Source organism: Eutrema salsugineum, unplaced genomic scaffold (assembly GCF_000478725.1).
Source record: "Eutrema salsugineum unplaced genomic scaffold, Eutsalg1_0 scaffold_3, whole genome shotgun sequence".
Classification (NCBI taxonomy): domain Eukaryota; kingdom Viridiplantae; phylum Streptophyta; class Magnoliopsida; order Brassicales; family Brassicaceae; genus Eutrema; species Eutrema salsugineum.
The window spans coordinates 2,639,100-2,659,622 of record NW_006256756.1 but is presented as its reverse complement, the minus strand read 5'-3'; the positions used below and the strand labels follow the sequence as shown (position 1 = coordinate 2,659,622).

At 32.6% G+C, this 20,523-nt stretch overlaps 4 protein-coding genes across 7 annotated transcripts; 2 read left to right on the top strand and 2 right to left on the bottom strand.

The window, feature by feature from the left end:
- Positions 1-2,623: 2,623 nt before the first annotated feature.
- On the top strand, positions 2,624-3,544 carry LOC18014853. Its single transcript, XM_024154191.1, has 5 exons — positions 2,624-2,672; positions 2,771-2,828; positions 2,920-3,028; positions 3,159-3,281; positions 3,380-3,544. Exons 1-5 carry the CDS (start codon positions 2,624-2,626, stop codon positions 3,542-3,544), a joined length of 504 nt encoding a protein of 167 aa, XP_024009959.1.
- Positions 3,545-7,913: 4,369 nt separating this feature from the next.
- On the top strand, positions 7,914-10,990 carry LOC18014717 (uncharacterized ATP-dependent helicase C29A10.10c). The gene is made up of 4 exons (XM_006396665.1): positions 7,914-8,519; positions 8,756-9,943; positions 10,038-10,362; positions 10,434-10,990. Exons 1-4 carry the CDS (start codon positions 7,914-7,916, stop codon positions 10,988-10,990), a joined length of 2,676 nt encoding a protein of 891 aa, XP_006396728.1.
- Positions 10,991-11,102: 112 nt separating this feature from the next.
- On the bottom strand, positions 11,103-13,135 carry LOC18014716 (short-chain dehydrogenase/reductase SDRA). Its single transcript, XM_006396664.2, has 6 exons — positions 12,915-13,135; positions 12,302-12,418; positions 12,005-12,139; positions 11,778-11,903; positions 11,597-11,698; positions 11,103-11,511 (listed from the first exon to the last, which is right to left on the bottom strand). Exons 1-6 carry the CDS (start codon positions 13,047-13,049, stop codon positions 11,362-11,364), a joined length of 765 nt encoding a protein of 254 aa, XP_006396727.1. The 5' UTR covers positions 13,050-13,135; the 3' UTR covers positions 11,103-11,361.
- A 107-nt stretch (positions 13,136-13,242) lies between these two features.
- LOC18014818 (EH domain-containing protein 2) lies at positions 13,243-16,830 on the bottom strand. Of its 4 annotated transcripts, none has more exons than XM_024154393.1 (16): positions 16,664-16,829; positions 16,492-16,571; positions 16,232-16,300; positions 16,086-16,143; positions 15,898-15,953; positions 15,773-15,815; positions 15,618-15,679; positions 15,413-15,523; positions 15,183-15,285; positions 15,048-15,097; positions 14,827-14,955; positions 14,476-14,727; positions 14,300-14,379; positions 14,086-14,212; positions 13,826-13,969; positions 13,243-13,651 (listed from the first exon to the last, which is right to left on the bottom strand). In XM_024154393.1, the coding sequence occupies exons 1-16, from the start codon at positions 16,749-16,751 to the stop codon at positions 13,466-13,468; spliced, it is 1,638 nt and encodes a 545-aa protein (XP_024010161.1). In that variant the 5' UTR covers positions 16,752-16,829; the 3' UTR covers positions 13,243-13,465. The 4 variants fall into 4 exon arrangements, with proteins under 4 accessions (XP_024010161.1, XP_006396726.1, XP_024010163.1 ...); XM_006396663.2 differs by having other exon boundaries at positions 13,246-13,651; positions 15,618-15,676; positions 16,664-16,830; XM_024154395.1 differs by having other exon boundaries at positions 13,246-13,651; positions 16,092-16,143; positions 16,664-16,830.
- Between the last annotated feature and the right edge of the window lie 3,693 nt (positions 16,831-20,523).

The window sequence follows — 20,523 nt, the reverse complement described above, 5'->3', positions numbered from 1 at the left end:
AATTTAATTTTTTTTCTTCTTTTGTTTAACCAATACAAATTTTTATTTTGATATATTAATTCAAAAAACAAACTAATAAATAAAATGTTTGTTTGGAGATTAATAACAAACTTTAAAGTTAAAATCAAATCAATAGTTGAATATGAAATGAATAAAATCATACAAAATTTATGAATTAAATATATTTTTGTTAATTGGTTGTGTAAAATTCTAAATAATTTTTCAATGATTATACGTCATCTCTTCTAACAAGAATGAAAAAAATTTCATCATGTTCATTATTATTATTGTTATATCTGTTTTTTCAATGAATATATATTTTAATGATTTTTTATGATTATATTTAGATTTATCACATTCATCCTCACTTTTTCTAATTATAATTATGTAGGCAAAACTGGTACATTTTAATACATACAAATTTAGAAAAATAAAATAACAAATTGAATAACTGAAAACTAAAAACGTCTACATTAATCTATTGCAATTCCAAATCGAATATACAAAATATAAATTTTTAATTATTTTTCATTAATATATTACATGAGATTATATGAAAATATGTTTTGCATATATTAAAAAAATTTAGATGAATATAAATCATAATTATTATTTAAAATTCTTTTTGAAAAACCTTAAAATTAAGTAATCTAAGCTTGTATAAGTAGCATATATTTTTTTTTGATAAAAAAATTACATTTGTAACTTAAAAGATATTTTAATATTATTTTGTTTTTTTTTGTTAATAGAGATTTCTTTATTTTTTAATTTATTTTCCTAACCACAATATTAGAATTAGAAAAATTTTATAATTTACAATTTTAATATATACAAATAAAATTGAATTTTTAAATGCTGATATGGATGTCTTGATAATAATGTAGATTTAACTGTTATTAATAATAGAAATGTCAGGATTATAATATTTTATTAATTTATTCAAGTTTTTTGAACACGGCTGATATTTGATAGAGTTTCTTTCCATTATGTGGTGTTATTATATATGGTAACATTTTAGAGAAATGCATAATTCCATCATCATAATAATTCTCGAAATGTGCACCCATTTGCATCAAAAATGCAATGGTACTTTAAGTACTTGTTGATCTTAAACTTATTTGTGTAGTACTTGAGAGCTTTTTTGTTTTAATTACAAAATAAATCAATGATTATTTTTCGTAAAGAAAATAAATTCATTATATGCGGCTAAATTTGATGATTACATTATGACGTCGAGAAGCAAGCAAATGGTGTCCACCATGAATGTTTTTTTTTTTCTCCAAGTTCCCGACATTTCTTCTCTTCTTTAGCGAACTAATTTCTTGTAAACCAAAAAACTAATAACAATTTTAATTAAAATGCCTAAATTTCTAGTTTATGCATGCAAAGTGGTACCTTCGATTCATAATTGTCTCTATATATGTATTGACCGTATGGCGTATGGTGACAAACATTCTTCTGTGTAATTTTACTAACACTAGGTGAATACCCACACGTTATGTGCAGGTTTTTCTTTTCAATTTTCTCAAATTTTTTTTATATTTTTATAAAAATTAATATAATCATCACTTATTACTTACTTACTTGTTAATATTTTATTCTACAAAATTTTAAAATATTAATTTAAAATAAATATTAAATATTATTTAATAATTTAAAGTTATATTAAAATTACTAAATGTCATTCAATTTTTTTAATTAGTTATAACATAATTTTTTTTAACATTTACAAAATATTAATTAATAATCAATTAATAAAAAATTAAAATTAATATAATCATCATTTTATTTGTTATTTGTTAGTATTTTATTATAAATAATTTTAAAAAATTAATTTAAAATACATCTTGAATATTATTAAGTAGTTTACAGTTATATAAAAATTAAATACATATCTAATAATATTTTTAATTAGTTATAACATTAATTTTTGTTTAATATTAATATAAATATTAGTTAAGAGTCAATTAATAAAATAAAAATTTCATATTCTTTAAGTGCTTTAAAATTTAATATTAAATTTTATTAATTGAAATTTAATTGACAACTGTCAACCTCTCCAATGCTGATATGTCAAATATATGGAGAAAGTTGAGCAACTTTTATATATAAGATTTTATGTTTTGATTTTTTCAGGAAATTTCGAAGATAGCACTCTGCATGAGTTGGATCCGTATCTGCTTATAGAGTCCTCTATATCTGTAACATATGTGCTCCATTATTAAAGACTAAATTCTTTACAAAAACAAAAAACTTAAGATCCCACTCGAGTCTTAAGTCAAGATTTTTTTTGCTAAAGAGTCTTAAGTCAAGATTAATTTGGGTCTTCCTTTTTTTAAAAAAAAAAAACTCACACGGTTCGTCCATCAGTCTTATTAAACAGAAGGCAAACATAAAATATTGGTTTATACATATATAGACTCGATTAAACAAAGAAGACAAAGTCATCGTCGCCTATATATAATTAACTAATACAAAAGCTTGTCACTATTATTTTCAAACGCGTTTAATAGTTTCTTATATAAACACATCTCCATTCTCTTCTTCTCTTCATTATCATTTCACAAAATTTAGTTTTTATTTTCCATTTTAAAACCAGCAGATTTGCAGTATTTGGGAGGAAATGGAATTTGTGAACAGCTCTACATCGAGATATGAGTGTCTCCTCTTTGGTAAAACTTTTCTGTCCAATGTGTCTTTTCTAAATATAGAAAATTTGGAAGCAATTAACAAATTTGAATGATCTATATCTTTATGTTTGTTTCAATAGATTTGGATGATACTCTTTATCCTTTGAGCCCTGGTCTACCTGAAGCATGCGCCAACAACTCATAGGTATGATTTGGATTAATTATAGTGTATGTTCAATATTTCATTTGTAGAAACAAACAAAATTTCCTTAACATCACCAAATTATTCTTGTGCAGAATTCGTAGTTCAGAAGCGTGTAGTAGATGTAGACGAAGTCGTTGAAGTAGACCTACTACTCAAAGAAAATTATGGAACTTCAATGGCTGGAACTTCAATGGCTGGTGTAAAGGTAAATTTTGTTTTTGACAGTGGTGTAAAATCAATATACACTTGGACCACCCTATAAATCATATGAAAATGGTTTATGGTTAATCAAGATTTTGAAATAATGGATTAAATTAATGCAGGCAAATCATGAATTCGACAATGATATGTTCCACAACTATGTTCGTAAGAGATTATACTATGAAAATCTTAAACCGGACCCGATCCTAAGAAATCTCCTCCTTAGTCTACCTTATCGAAAACTGGTATTACTTTCTTTATATTTCCTTAATTAATTCTAGTTGATAAATATACATATTAACAAAATTGTATGGGGTTTTTTTAATAATTTTTTGTTGTTAAGGTGTTCTCGAATGGAGATGAAATTCATGTGACGAAAGCTCTAACAAGACGTTGGTGTAGGATCTCATCCTTCGAGTCCGGCCTACAAAATCTCAATAAAAGCATAGAAAAGCCTATCTTGAAATGGCTGATAAAGGGAAATATTCTTTATGGGCCTCGTAATTAGAAAACATTTGCCTTTCTTATTCTCTGAGAAAATCTTAGCAATCTCTATTAATTTTCTGTTCTTCTAAATCGCATTGTACCCTTTTGAATCATCCATACACATATACTTTGTCATCTTTTACAAGTTTGCTTTCTATTGGTTCCATTAATTGTTTTGATTCAATGATATAACAAAATTATATTTCCAATTATACCCTATAGTAATTCATGGTATGTGAACATCAAACATGCTACCATCAAGCTCAAGACCCACCCACTCATATGATGTCGTTTCCACGACCTCACAAATATTACCACTCCTTCGGGTCTTATCCTAACCAGGATTCGATCCCACATCTCGAATCAACCGATGATCACATACCCGGATTGCATCTAGAGGATCAACTTGAAAACCAAAGCTTCATAGTTCCAATAACGTGACATAAATTCATCCCCAAGTATTAATGTTATGATTAGATTAGACAAAACTTTCTTATCTACTAAATAGTAGTAACTTTGTTATTGATCAGCTGTTTCATTCAATTCCGATTTAATTTATTCAACTTGAGAGTTTTCTCATTCTCTTAATAATTCTACTATTTCACAATTCAGTCATTCCACTATTCTGTTATGCAACTGACATACCAGTTAAACTTTTAAATTTGTCAACAATTCAACTTTTCTAACGGAATTAATTGAATTTCTTCCTATCTGTTTTCATTGTAAATGGTAATTTTTTTTTTTTTGTAAAGTATAATTCCATCATATTTTATTTATCTCGCTGTCTACTCATTTGCATTCTAGCTAAGTGTATGCCGTAATGGTACTAGTAGTATGATAACTTATTTGTCCACCATGAATGCTTTGTTCTCCAAGTTCCTGACCTTTCTTATTAATTCCTCGTAAATCAAAAGCTTAAATTCTATGTTTATGCATGCAAAGCACTATCGTCGCTTCACATGCCTGTCTTTTTTTTCCTCTCACATGCCTGTCTATATCTAATTAATAGAAAAAATGAAAAGAAAATCGAAACTATTGACAATAAATGTTTTCTTGGAAAATGTTGAAACTACGTACAGATCACTTCCCAATTCGTTTGCCTTCGTTTTCCTATAGTTACAAATCACTAGTTTAGTTTTGTTGATTCTTCTTCATCAGTGCTTTTGCAGAATCGCTTCGTACTTATCGTTGTACTGAATTTGTCTTGTAAGCCTAGCTACGTCTCTATGTGGCTATAATATGCTATGGAATGCAAACATAACTAACGTCTTTCTTTGTTATTATGTTGCAGAAAGATTCCGTAACATGGAGAGGGAAGAGAAGAGAAGTCTGGTTAACCAAGTCTTCTCTTGGTCAGTCAAGATATTCTCAACAAACAAATCGTCAAGGAACATATAAGGACAATATCAGACAGGTTTAGGTCTGTTGATGAATACTTTAGGCGTCATATGATTTTAGGCTGGCTCTGTAGATCACGGTGTTCTGAACACCAAACCATTTCAATAATGTATCACTAATGAGAGTTGATAAGAACACAATAGAGCAAATTACGAACCAAAATGCCAATATCTCATTGCTCTCACAAAAGCAGGAAGGCCAAGACGCATCGATGACTTGAACCCACTGGTTCTTGCATATCTATTCTCTGTTAAAGATCAGCTACATTTTTATGTTCCATCCATATCCATTGATGAGAGATCTTCATATCGTTCTGGTGTTTTTCTAATGACTTTAACTACAAACACTCATATCTTGGAACGCTCTACACAACGAGGTGCCAGTTTGAGTCTCATCAAAAGCGTCCTTCAGGCTAATACATGTTCGGAATCAATTCAAAGCTCCAGATCGGAAATTTAGACCAATATGGTTTATTATATAATTAATATCCAATTCTGATAAGTATGAGGTCTTTTGATTTTAACTATAAACATTCGTATCTTGGAACGCTCTGCACAATGGAGGTGCCAGTTTAAGTCTCATCAAAAGCATCCTTCTGGCTAATACATTTTCGGAATCAATTCAAAGCTCCAAATCGAAAATTTAGATAAATATGATCTATTATATAATTAATATCCAATTCCGATTAGTATGAGGTCTTTTGATTTTAACTACAAACACTCGTATTTTGGAACGCTCTACACAACGGAGGTGCTAGTTTGAGTCTCATCAAAAGCATCCTTCAGACTAATACCTGTTGGGAATCAATTCAAAACTCACATCAGAAGTTTAGACCAATATAATCTAATATATAATTAATATCCAATTCCAATTAGTATGAGGTTTTTTGGAAAATGGTCCAATCAAATTCGTGTGGGTTTTGCTAATTGTGCGCAAAGCGAATAATATCATACTAATTAGAGTTGGACATGGACTTAGAAAAGTCCAATAAATGGTATCAGAACTCAGGTTAAAAAAAAATGGACCTGGAAAAGTGGATTGGGCTAAATGTTCGTTGTGAGAGGAGAAATCTTCAAGGTGACCTTGCGATTAAGAAGTACAAGATGGGTACTAGGTATCTCTGTAAGTTGGAAACCAAAAATTATGTGGTTTTTGGTTCGAGGATGAGATTGTTGGGAATCAATCCAAAGCTCCACACTGAAAGTGTAGAACAATATGGTTTAATATATAAATAATATTTAACTCCAATTAGTATGAAGTCTTTTGAGAAAGAGCTCAAAATCAAATCCGTACAGATTTTACCAGTTAAGTATAAAACTAATATTATATTAATTAGAAGAATTAGACATGAATTTAAAAAAGTCCAATAATACCAAGATATATAATAAAAGAAACATTTTCCTCAGTCTTTAGGATATAGTATTTGCTAACGTACAAGTTATAAAAATTGATTGACCGAATTATATACGAAAAAAGACAAGATTTATCTTTTCAAGAGAAGGAGATTATATTAGTATTATATTTTTTCTCTTTTCATAATTTTTATTTTATTGAGTTTTTCTATAATAATGTTTTTGACGGAGTAATACTCAATACATAATCCATTTTGGATTGATGGTTAGTCAAGGGAGAGTACGTATATATAAAAAGTTGGATGGTTATCCATTTTAATATAATATTGTTTTTTACTTCTACCGACTTTGCTTTTACCGACTGTATTATTTGAGTCTTTTCTTTCCTCTGTAAATACGTGTAAGTGAATGTAAGAAAGTAAAATGAGTTAGCTCTTCCCTTTTTCATTTACTCGCACTACACTTTCACCTTCCTCATCACATCTCTTGCTTCTCTCATCAACAAATTCTATAAATCTAGGAGTATACTAATAAAACACCTTCGTATACTGTTGTACTATATATAGTCTTATAACTGAAAGCATAATCACTGTAATATAGTTTTTCTTCATTTAGCTTTTGCTTTTTTCCATAAGCTCCAGAAGCATAGTCACGGTAAGTTAATGGTTTATGTAAAACAATATTTTTCTTTATATGTTAAAGTACTTATAAGTTCTTCTATCATCATTTTGTTTATGTTTACCTCCTTTTTTTGGAAAAAATCCATGGTTATGGATCTTTTTCTTTATGGATTGTACTAACATTAACCGAAAATATAATTAGTAATAGTTTTTTTTTTTAAAAAAAAAATATATATATATATAAATATATATAATTAGTAATAGTTTACCTTTTTCACAGCTTAAATGAACAAATCTACTTTTCATAAACAAAACTATACATGTAATATTTGTTTTTTTATCATAGATTATCTTTTTATGTTCGTACTATACAGTATATTGTTCTGATAAAAACTGTTTTTTTTTTATATAATGATGTATGCTAAAAAGGTTTCTGAATCCGCCCCTGATTAGGCCGTAATGGTAATTTAGTTTTAAAACTTATTTCTCCACCTCGAATGCTTTGTTCTCCAAATTCCGATCTTTCTTCTTAATTCCTTCCTTCAGTGAACTCATTTCTCGCAAACCAATATAATACAACTAATAACTACTACTTGAAAAATAAAAAACTAATGATTACTACTAGTAATTAAAAAGCTTAAATTCTAGCTTAATGGCATGCAATGTGCTATCGTCGCTTCACATTCCTGTCTATAGAAAAAAAAAACTAAAAAGAAAATCGAAATCTATTGACAATAATTGTTTTCTCGGAAATTGTTGAAATTACAGATCACTTCCCAATTCTGGTTTGGCGTTTTCCTTTAAGTAGAACAAACTGAAAGTTCGGATTTTTCTTCGTCTTCATTTCGTCTTGTTTATTCTTTCTTCATCAGTGTTTTTTTGTAGAATTGCTTCATACCTATTATTCTATTGAGTTTGCCTTGTAAGTCAAGTTACGTCTCTATGTGGCTATAACCTGCTATAAAATGCAAACATAACTAACGTCTTTCTTTGTTATTATGTGGCAGAAAGATTCAGTAACATGGAGAGGGAAGAGAAGAGAAGTCTGGTTAACCAAGTCTTCTCTTGGTCAATCAAAGATATTCTGAACAAAGACATCTTCAAAGAACATATAATGACAATACCAGATAGTTTTTGGTCCGTTGATGAATACCTTAAGTGCTTCGTTCCTCATATACTAGAGGAGACACGAACAGAGTTGTTCTCAAGTTTGGAATCTTTGTATAAATCTCCCGTCTTGATCATACGTTCCATGGAGGCAAGGTCAATAAGATTACCAAGTAGAACGTCGACCAATTTCAATGTATCACTGATGAGAGTGAATACCAAAGGAAATAGAGCGAATTACGAGCCGAAATGCGGAGATCTCATTGCTCTCACAAAAGTAGGAAGGCCAACAAGCGTTAGTGACTTGAACCCACTGGTTCTTGCATATGTATTCTCTGTTGAAGATGAGCTACATTTCTCTGTTCGTTCGTCTAAATCCATATCCATTGATGAGAGGTTTTCTTTTCGTTCCGGTGTATTTTTAATGACTTTAACAACAAACACTCGTATATGGAAGGCTTTGCACCACGAAAGTGCCAATTTGAGTCTCATCAAGAGCGTCCTTCAGGCTAATGCCACGGTATGTAATAAAATGAACATTGGTCTTTAGTATTTTAGTGCCCTAAGTTTTTGTTTTTAGGTATCTTGGAATGATGTGTGTTTTAGAGCTATGACTCTTGAGTTTAAAAACCTATTTCATAGATCAAGAAAACAACGTTAACTGTCTAAAGTAGTATTTATATTTTGACGATGTAAAACAGATTATAAAAAGGGTTCATTTTTCTCATTGGCCTTGGGATTATTCTTGTATTTCAGGATACAGAGCACTCTGTTTCTTCTAGGAATTGGGGAAATGATGTATTGGATATAATACATTCAGAGAACTTGAACTCTTCTCAAGAATCTGCAATTTTGAGTTGCTTGGAGACAAGGAACCATTGTGACAAGACTAGTGTGAGACTGATATGGGGACCGCCTGGTACCGGCAAAACAAAGACGGTGGCTACTCTTCTCTTTGCTCTTCTCAGACTAAGTTGCAAAACAGTTGTGTGCGCTCCTACAAACACGGCCGTGGTAGAAGTTGCATCGAGGCTCTTGGCGTTGTTGAAGCTATCTTCTTCATCAGAACATTCTACTTACGGGTTTGGGAATATTGTCTTAGCCGGAAACCGAGTCAGAATGGGGATAGACAACAGGAATGATGATCTACTTAATGTGTTTCTTGATCATCGCATCAGTAAATTAAGTGAACTGTCATCTTCGATGTCTGGATGGGAACGGATTTTGATGTCATTCATAGATTTTCTTGAGAAGGCGGAGTCTAACTACAAGAAACATCTCTTGTTAATTGAAAGAAGGGAGAAAGAAAAAGGTGAAAACAATACAAATATTCTTGTATCATTTGGAGAGTTTGTAAAGAAAATGTTTTATGGCTTTAGTGAAAAGCTGGATCAGAAGGAAGAAGAAGGTAAGAAGGAAGAAAAGATTCTTACATTTGGAGAGTTTGTAAAGGAAAAGTTTGGTAGCTTAAGTGAAGATTTAGAGAAGTTTATGGACCATCTGGTGGATATGTACACACATCTGCCCAAGTGTTTTATATCATCTAATGATGTGAAGAGAATGATCATAGCCCGTCAAGCTCTTCATCATGCTAGAGATTTCTTGCAGGAGAACTCTTCCAAACAGGATTTTGAGATCAGAAGCTTCATATTGGATTGCCTTCAGCCTCTAAGAATGCTTCCAAATCGTTTCAAGATTCCAAACTTGTTGGAAAACGAGGATGGAAAGAGATTTTGCCTGCAAAATGCACACATAAACTTCTGCACTGCCTCGGGTGCCTCGGAAATGACCGAGGAAAGGACAGGATCCATAGAGCTACTTGTAGTTGACGAGGCAGCTCAACTTAAAGAATGTGAATCAGTTGCTCCATTGCAACTTCACGGCTTGCGCAATGTTGTTCTAATAGGGGATGAGTTTCAGCTACCAGCAATGGTGCAAAGCGAGGTATTGTCATTTTGCAAAAAATATTTATAGTTTAATTTGAGAATGCAAACGTAGAAAATTGCGGTTTGAAACGTAGTCGTTGTAATCCATGCAGGTATGTGATAAAGCAAAATATGGGAGAAGCTTGTTTGAGAGATTGGTTTTGCTTGGCCACAAAAAGCATTTGCTTAATGTTCAATACCGTATGCATCCCTCTATAAGTCTTTTCCCAAACATGGAGTTTTATGGTGGGAAGATCTCTGATGCTGCCATTGTTAAAGAAAGAAGCTATAAAAAACGGTTTCTTCAGGGAAACATGTTTGGTTCTTACTCATTTATCAACGTGGGACTTGGGAAAGAAGAGTTTGATGATGGACATAGTCCCAAGAACATGGTTGAAGTTGCTGTGATTTCTGAAATCATATCCAATCTTTTCAAAGGTATATATGATTAACCAAATACTGATCTCAGTTATATATATGATCTCAGTTAAATATTGTTTTTGAAACAGTGTCAAGTGAGACGAAGACTAAGATAAGTGTTGGGGTTATTTCACCGTATAAAGGTCAAATTAGAGCAATCCAAGAAAGTGTCGGAGATAAGTACGGTTCCTTATCAGATGAGCTTTTCACTTTGAATGTTCGGTCGGTTGATGGGTTTCAAGGAGGAGAAGAAGACGTTATTATCATATCAACCGTAAGAAGCAACGGTAACGGAAAAATAGGGTTTCTCAGTAATCGTCAAAGAGCAAACGTAGCACTCACTCGTGCAAGGCACTGTCTATGGGTGATTGGGAACGGGACAACTCTGTCTCTGAGTGGTTCCATTTGGACAAAGCTTATAAGGGACTCGAAGAGACGTGAATGTTTCTATAATGCTGTTGATGACAAGAATCTAAGAGATGCCATGAATGATGCTTTGCTCAAGGTCGACATGTCTGATGTGTATTCGAGTTTTCGATCAGGAGAGAGAGACAAAACGCTAGGTGATGAAAGCTCTGTGTGGTTGTCAACTTTGTTATCCTATGGTTCCACTCTATTGTCTTCTCAAGTTTTTGTGCTATTTTAGTATTTTTGTAATGGGTATTAGTATCTCAAATCATATTAGTAACTAATTATAGATATACAACTTGCTGAACAAAATTCATTTGTGCTTTTAATGGTATTTTAAGCTGAAAAACTTACAATAATTTGCTTATTATATATGCGTAAATCATCGTAAACAAATGATGTAATTGACAGACAGTGTACGAAACTAGTTTCTCTAGTTAAAAACTTAACTTTTACAAGACTTGACTTTATTACTATACTACAATAGTTTTTTCTTCTTTTTCTGAAAATCTTATTTCATTGAAAACTTGAAAAAAAAAGGATCTACACTTACTTCTTTTTCTCCCTTCATTGTGTTTCACTTGAGCTATTTCTTGGTGGGAATTTGGTTTAGAGCCTTGAGGGCATACCTCCAGCGACGACCAAAGTTTCTCCGGTGATGTAAGAAGAATCATCTGATGCCAAGAAAGCCGCCGCGGCAGCCATGTCTCCGGTTGTTCCCAACCTGTTAAGCAGAGTCTTCTCTTCGATGCTTTCCCTCTAAGCACACAACAAGTGTTAATCCATCACTCTGATAATACAATCATAACCTCCATATTAACAGTTTCAATCTTAGTATCATTACCACTTGGGAGTTTCCGGTGATGAAAGAAGCAAAGTGTGTTGGCACAAAACCGGGAGCAACCGCGTTTACACGTGTGTCTGGACTCATCTCGGCAGCAAGTGCCTGGGACAAATGGTGTTCAATGTCTTCATCATCATCACCATTCAAGTCATGAGATGGAGACAGTAGATAAATGGGTTACCTTGGTTAGTCCGAGAAGAGCAGTCTTAGTGACTCCATACATAGCCATTGATCCTTGTGGTTGAAATCCAGCAATGGAAGTTATGAAGATAACCGAAGAGCCCTTCTCTAGATGAGGAGCGATATCCTGGTAAATTGAAACACAGAGAATGAGTCAAGATCGAGTTTGCATTATCTATCGAGGCCATGGAAAGACAAAGCTAACATTTTGTATCCTTAAGCTTTAACCTGAAGGAGAAGTATAGATGATTTGACATTGATTTCCCAAAGCTTGTCAAGAACAGCTTCTTTGCTCGACAAGATTGGGTCTGTAGATGGATTAGCAGCGGCGTTACAGATAACGATATCTATCTTCCCATATTTCTGAAACCAAACAGAGAAAGACAATTGTAATGCAAGCACGTAACCAAGAAACAAAAACAAGCAACTTCTTGTTTATGACAGAGAATCGCTCTCGAGTTTTAGCAAATGTCTTTACAGTAAGATTTAGCATTGAACCAAAAGCTCATAAGATCTTCTCTTTACCTGGACAGTCTTTTCGACAAGATTCCGGCGATGTTGAGCATTGGAAACATGACAGACGATTCCATATGCATCAATTCCTTTGGATTTGAGTTTTTCTACTGCCTCCTCAACATTTTCCTACACAGATAATCACAACATTGTAGTCAAGAATGGTTGGCTAAACAAAGCTACGAGTTTCCATAAAAGCAACAAAAACTGCTTCTCTGATCAAATCAAAGGATTTCTAAACCTCAATTCAAAATACAAACAGCAAAAATCTACCAAAATAAGAAGCAAATTCCTAAGAGAAAAAACAGTGAGATTACTATGATTCACTTCACCAGAAACATATAGAAACTCCAAAATCGAAAAAAAAATCATCATCGATTTGTGGTATTATAGCAAACATGTAACAAATCAAATCCAGTATTTCAACAATTACTCTGGCTACAGTAAAATTGCAAAAAAAAAAAAAAAACAACAACAAAAATATGAATATCCTCAATAACAAAAGCTACATAAGGAAGCAAAAATACAAAGATCCACCACTAAGAAGGTCGAGAAAATCTTAAATTCATCATTTTAAGTCAAAATCCGAAATACGAAAGAAACTAGTGAGGGAGATCGAGAAAACCTGCTTGCGGGAAGAAACGACGACGGAAGCGCCTTCGAGGCCGAGACGCTCAATGATACCGAAGCCAATCCCTTGCGTCGAAGCCGTCACAATCGCTACCTTGCCTTCCAGTCTTCTCGGCATCTTCTTCTCCATTTCTACTTCCTTTTTTACTTCTTCGACAGATTTTTCCTTCTTTTTTTTTTTTTTGTCTGTCGCTCTCTTTCTCTCTCTCTATAATTACGTTTGAAGCGTTTTAACCCAATAAATAGCGTTTAACACACTAATCATGTTGAGTTTAATATTTTACTTTTACCGTATTACTGCACTAATCGCATATGGACTCAACTCAACCATAAAAACGAGTTTTTAATATTTAAATACAACACGAGCAAGACTTTGAACTTATTGATATGAACATGTGGATCCTAAGGGATTTCAAGTGAGCGAATGGAAAGGAGGATGCCAAAAGATAAAATGGAAAATCAATCTACTAAAATTCAGTAAAACACAAGACATTGATCCAAACATTTTAACATGTTCTACAGACTCACGAACTCTCAAGCTTCAAATTAATCATAGGGATTTCTGAATTTCTTCAGGAGATCTGGAATGTCATAACCAAGCATATCGTCCACCGCTTGAATCATCTTCGGCTTCAATTTCTCGAATTTGTCAATGTTATAGCCTCCCAATACTTCTCTAAAATGCTCCACACTTGGAAAATCTCCAGCAGGAAGATGATACTCTTGTTGCACCTGTTTTTTTTAACATATGTTAAATTCTTAAAATACTAAATCAAGAATTTCATTATCTGAAACTAATACTGAATGTGGTATAAAAATATGAATTATGGCTCAATTTGTAACCACTATAGGCTACACATGATGCAATTAGTCTTAAGTTTTGGCCGAAGTGATTTGGTTACTAACCTTAGCAAATTCTTCTTGGAGATTGTCCATGAGACGTTGCTGAGCTTTGGATTTACCCATCATTGCTGGCATTTCCTTCTTAAGGTGGCTCATTATGTATGCATTGATCTTTGCAGCTCTGGCTCGCTTCACAAACTCGTTAATCTGCAAAGAATCACACACAAAAAAATGGCCATGAATCTTTTTCCAACTTCAAAAGTTCTGAACAGAGATTTTTCTTACAGACAGTTTTTGCTAACTGTGACTCATCAGAATCATACCTTCCTGTCACATGCTTTCTTGGGTATAACCATTAAATCAGCTAGAAGATCATTTTGCTCTTTCTCAAAGAGTTCTTTTCCAATCGGTCCAACTGCTGCTTCGTTTATGGGCTTGTCATTGAAGGACCTGTACAAGTTTACACAAGAACAAATCAATTAACCGTGTAACCATACTAAATCAAATTAACGATTCGTGTTGTATTCGAAAGCATACCCAACATAGACCCGTACAACCTCTGGTGTGTTCAGAACTTTACCAAGTGACCACATCAAAGCTCCATACACTCTCATTAGCTATATTAAACAAAGTTTTGGATCAGCTCAACAAAGGGTAAAAAAAGTTAAGCTTATGAATGTGAGAACATGAATGGGAAGGAAACGGATATTTACTTGTTGAGTATCGACTAGGTCAGCTTTGTTTAAGACAACACGTATCTTGTCTTCGTTACCACGCAAAGATGTTATAACCCGCTTGAATTCATCGCTGATGTCAAGCTTGTGGGGATCAAAGAGAAGGAGAATCATATCACATTTAGATGCAAACCATGAGATGACACCAGTGAAGTCATAGCTTCTTTGCATCCTTTGTTTCTCTCCTGAAAGAACTCCAGGAGTGTCTACAAGAGTAATTTGGTCCAAGACCTACACACGCAGGAAGACAAAACCTCATGTAATCCATCTGAAGAAATGATCAAGAAAAGAGAGAGAGAGAGAGAGGATAAGGAGGTACATAATACTCACCGGATGAGGCATCTGAGAACACTCGAACTTTGATAGGAAAGCACCTCCAAAACTTGTTAACCCATTAAATGGCATGTCAGCTTGAACAGCCATGGTATTTCCAGGTATGGTCCTCTCATCTGGTCCGCTCTATAAGAAAATGAAATCACAATATTTATCCGAAATGAGTACAAAAGGTAACTAGCAATCTTTCAACGAAGACACATCGACATACGGCATACCATTGCAACCACAAACCTATCTGTTGTTGGCTCTGGACCGATGTGAGCTCCTGATAACAAGAGACAATGATACAATCAGATCATAACTGAAGGTTTCTAGTATTGCTAAAAGTTGAAGAAAACGGAGCAAGTTACCTGGATATTCACATCCGAGCAAGTGTTTTATAAAAGTTGTTTTTCCGGTGGAATATTGACCCAAAAGCATTACCATGGGTTTGGCATCAAAATCGCTATTAGTCTGCATATATCAAAAGAACAAACTGAGTTTCATTTCCCTTGGTGATATAGATATAAGTTCTTAACTCTTAACCGAAAAACGGAATAAACAAAACCACAGTATTGTTTCTGAAAATAAGTTCACTCACCAGTGCTGGTGATGCAAAATCATTGAAACGATATGTGACCTCCAAAGGCTTTAGCTTTTCAGCATACAGTCTTTTCAAGCCATCAACGATTGTCACCACATTTACCTGTGGCTGGATATGAGAAGCGGTAGAAATAGTTGTTAGATCACACGACTCCATATTTGGAAGATTAACATTTGCGGCAATAAAACATCTAGTATCCAACCTTTATAACAGATTTTGATTTGAACCAGGGAACTTTTGCTGTGACTTGTGGCTGGGTAACTACTGCAAATTTAGCCAGCAAATCAGAATAACTATTACACAACGGAAAAACAGTCATGAATGAAAATATTGCAGTAAATAACAATGTTGTTTTACCATTGTCTTCATCATCTGTGTAAGGGTTTGATGATTTCTGCTTCTGTAAGCAAAAACACATGATAATTATTAGATTAAGATCATGTAAGATTCAAACAACAAAATGAGATAAGAAAGAGCCTTACAGATACAATATTTTCCAGTCCTTCCAACACTGGGGGTTCCACACTTTTCATGTCAACTATAATATTGGATACAGATTAGCCAATTTCTAACAACAAAATCCAACCCAATTGCTATATCTAAGAACCATTGTTCTTACTTGATTTCAAATTTTAAGATATACAAAATTTATCCTATGTTGTTCACTTACCCGAACCTTTCAATAGATCTGGAGTGACTTCATGTCCCTCCTGTGCCAATGAGACGAGCTGAGCAACAAAATAGTCAGATGAGTATAAGACTCATAAGATTTTCAATTGACTCATTAAGATAAGTAATTTTCGACACAAATCATACCTTCATCGCAGTGATGAATTCCGCCAAACCGAGAAACCCCTGCCGCTTCGAATCAGAAACTGCCCAAACCTTATAAACAGAATCCAACGAATTCCAATCAGCACTAGATTCTTCATTCTACACTTCATGTTCTTTTACAAGATTTCGAGTTATATATCGCCAGAGACAACGTTCCATGGATTCATGAAATCATCAAATCAATCCTTAAAACTAAATTAGCATATATTACACGAAAATCGTGGATTCGTGTGAATAATAACCTGTTTGAGTTCCTGGCGAGAAAGCTTTGACATCGCGAAGAACTTTGTAGCATCGTTCCCGGAAACACGACCGTCTCCATCTGAATTTCAGAGAAGCGAAACCAAAATCAGAACAGTATAATAACTACGCGAGTCTAGTAAATCAAACTGAAAAGGGGAAAGACATTGAAACCTGAATCGGCGATGTTGAACCATTCCTTGTAGATCTTCTGATGCTCTTTCAAACAAGTACCGATCGAGATCGCTGAAGACGTCTCCATTACTGAGAAGAAGATGCTTATCGAAGAGAGAGAAAGTGAGAGAGAGGGGAGTTTCTGAAATTTGAAATGGAGACTAATTGTTGAGAGAGACAGAGAGAGGATATATTTCCAAAAAGGGGATTTTAACTGGTTTGGCGCTTGTCGAACGGAAACGTTACGTTTTCTTAATCCCTTTTGAACGGACGACACGCTGTGTATCGCCTGAAGCTCAAAACAACGTGAAGGTTGATTTATTTAGCTAATTAACGAGATTATCATTCTATTGCAGTTTAATGGATATCAGTTTTTTTTTTTGGTTTTCAACAGACAAGCACGGAATAAACGGCTGTGATTTGGTATCCGAAACTCGCCAGATATCTCATCTTCGTCTTTAAATTTGAAAACTAGAATAGAAGCGCCACTTTGTAAAATTCCAGCTCAGCATATCGTTGAACAGTGAGTAAATGGGGCATTCGGTCCGATTTAAAAGAATTTGTTTTCATCCCAATTTTTTTTCTTAAAGACTTGTCTGATGCCGAGATATGGTTTACTTTTGGGTTTTGTGAAAAAAACCCATCAACTTTAATTTTTTTTTGTAAGAATGACGCTGACCTTTTAAAAATGCAGGTCAATACCTCCACCTCCAAAGTCAGCCGCAATACAGTCTACGCGTGTATTGATGACGTAGCATTATGATATCGTTTTGAAAAACAAAGAAAAAATGTGTTTTACTTGTGTTAAAACGATATGCTGTTTGTGAAGTTGTTGTTTTTAATCAAGAAAACGACATAATTTGTATGCTATCGTGAAACACTTAAATCTATTTAGGTCTTTCAAAAATTAGAGTTTGCATAAAATCGATTTATGGATAATCGAATTGAGTAGAAATTCGATTTGACAAAGTTTGGAAAGGGTTAACACGAGTGGTAATCGATTTAACATCAACAGTGACATCAAAGCTTAACCCAATTCGAAACCCAAAATACCTAAACAGAGACAATTGAATCCCAAAAACTCAATTCATTTCCTTACCGGATCTGTAGAGTGTTGGATTTGTTCTTCCTCAACTCAATTTGCTCCCAAACTATAAACTATAATTTATCTTTCTTCCCCAAATCGATTTGCATTCGAAACTAAGACAAATGAATTTGTCGATTTAATACATGTGGCTCATCTTGTATCAAAAATGACACGATGTTTTCAGTTCTCCGTAATTCAAAACGCAAAGTTTACTCATCAATACACGTGTGGGCTGTATTGCGGCTGACTTTGGAGGTGGGGGTATTGACCTGCATTTTCAAAAGGTCAGCGTCATTCTTGCAAAAAAAATAAAGTTGATGGGTTTTTTTGTACAAAACCCTTTAATTTTTCTTTGAAATAGATATGGTTTTCAAACCAAAAATATTTGCACTAAAATTCAAAAATATACACTCAATCAATTTGTCAAAAAAAAAAACATACAATATCAAAGTTGTTATCAGAGCATAGCATGCAAGAACTGACAACTAAATATAATTTAAAGTACAAAAAAATAACTGAAAAAATAGTATTTTAATTGTACATTAACAGAACGCATTATATCCAGAGATATTTTTTTGTTTGTATAAGCATATAAACAAACAATATATCCAAAGTGAAATTTTAGTATAATCGTCATATGCAAAAATATGTGTTTAGAATTCAACATAATAAGAATAATAAATCAACATTCATAATTCATCCTATAGCTTTTTGAGAATAAGTGTTTACTTGTATATAAAATTTTAAAATTCAAAAAAAAAATAATAGTATAACTTATAACTTGTTAGCTAAAATAATTAAAGCACCAAAATAACTAACTCATATAAATAAATAAATAACGCACCTAAATAACAATAACAAAGGTAAGAAAAAAAAGCTAAAAATTCAAAATGACTAAATAGCATAATACATTGACTTTGAATTTATAAATTCTCGACTTCTTACCTAAAAACATAGGATAAATTTTTAAGAAAAAAATGAAGTAACATAATATTAGAGTTTTTTTCTATATAAATACATAAAGATTTGTTGTAAAAAAAAATACATAAAGATCTAGAGGAAACATATCACTGAATCCAAATATATATATATATATATATATATATATAATAGCATGTTCAGGTAAAAGCATCTTTTCAAACACAAAGATTTGAATCAGATGAAACTAATTTTAAGAGACGAAATTGGTCTCATTTGGGTCTAAGTCTCTTTTTTTTTCTAGATTCTTGTACCTGAACATACCATCAAATGGTAAAAAAATTACAATATCAATTGGTTTCCAGCTTAACGTAATGACCCGATCATTAAGTATTGCATCTTTTGATTTCAAGGGGAGATAAGGATGACGTGCATGCAAACTTACTTTATTAACACAGATAATTAGAATGTTAAAGATGAGGTTTATAGTGAGTCTGTGAGTGGTAATGCAAAGTTTATTTTTACATTTTTGCATTTTTTCTTGAATTTCTTCTTTAATAATTTTATGAATTTGTTTTTCTCTAACAAATTTATCCATTTTCCAAAAGAACAAAGCCAGAAGTTCATTCTTTCACAGAAATTTTAATTTTTAACCATGTAAAATACAAACCTATGTAAACAGATATTTTATTCGTTGAGAGAGAAAGTATTTTTTTTTTAAAAAGGAATGAAGTTAGAATCCATGCAAGTTTGGATCTATTAGTTGTAAGTCACTAAAACTAAATTCTTTCACAGAAGTTTTAACTTTTAACCATGTAAAATACAAACCTACGTGAATGGATATTTTAATCATTGAAAGAGAAGGTACTAATTTTTTTATAATAAAGTAATGAAGTTAGAATCCATACAAGCTTGGATCTATTAGTTGTAAGTCACTAAATTCTTTCACAGAAGTTTTAACTTTTAACCATGTAAAATACAAACCTATGTGAATGGATATTTTACTCGTTGAGAGAGAGGGTATTTTTTTTAAAAAATGAATGAAGTTAAAATCCATGCAAGCTTGGATTTATTAGTTGTAAGTTACTAAAATGACTTACTCGTCACCAACTATATGTATGTAAAATGATGGAGTAAAGTAGAGACAATAACTATATGTATGTAAAACGATGGTGTGAAGTAGAGACAAAAATTATTGCCATAAAAAAGCATTCGCTACCACACATCTAATGACATTATAGTAAGTTAGACTGATTCTAGATAAGAGGTTTGGCTGATACCGATTTGAGTCTTCAGCAGCCGTGAACACGGCAGGCTTGAGGTTAAATATTGCTCCCGCCAATCGTTGTTTTGACTCGATGATAAACTAACTCTTAAGAGAATTTCAGCAAACATGAATTATTTGTGCGAAATTAGTTCGTGGATTCCTAATGGACATGCCACTGAACTTTTCCTCTACTTATATTTACACTCAGTTTCTTTATTGAATAATTTCATAGATGACTAGAAATTTAGCCTTCTATTTACAATCAAAAGATAAAAAGCCAACATTGAAAATGCATACCGAAGCTTTTCAGAAAAAAACTAAAGGGATTTTTTAATACATACTAACAAATTCAATTCAATTTCACAGTGAAGTGTCCTTAGTATAAATAAAATGGATTGCACATTTTCACTAGCATTTTAAACCAGATTAATAGAAAAGTTAAAAGCTATGCTAGTCTTTGTAGGAATTTTAAGGAGGAAATATCATTTTAGATTTGGAAGAGGATATGTAAATGTAAAAGTAACACTAAGAGGGTTACTTCCTCAAGCCTCTTTCAAAAGATCATTAGTTTTTTTTTGGGTTAAAACC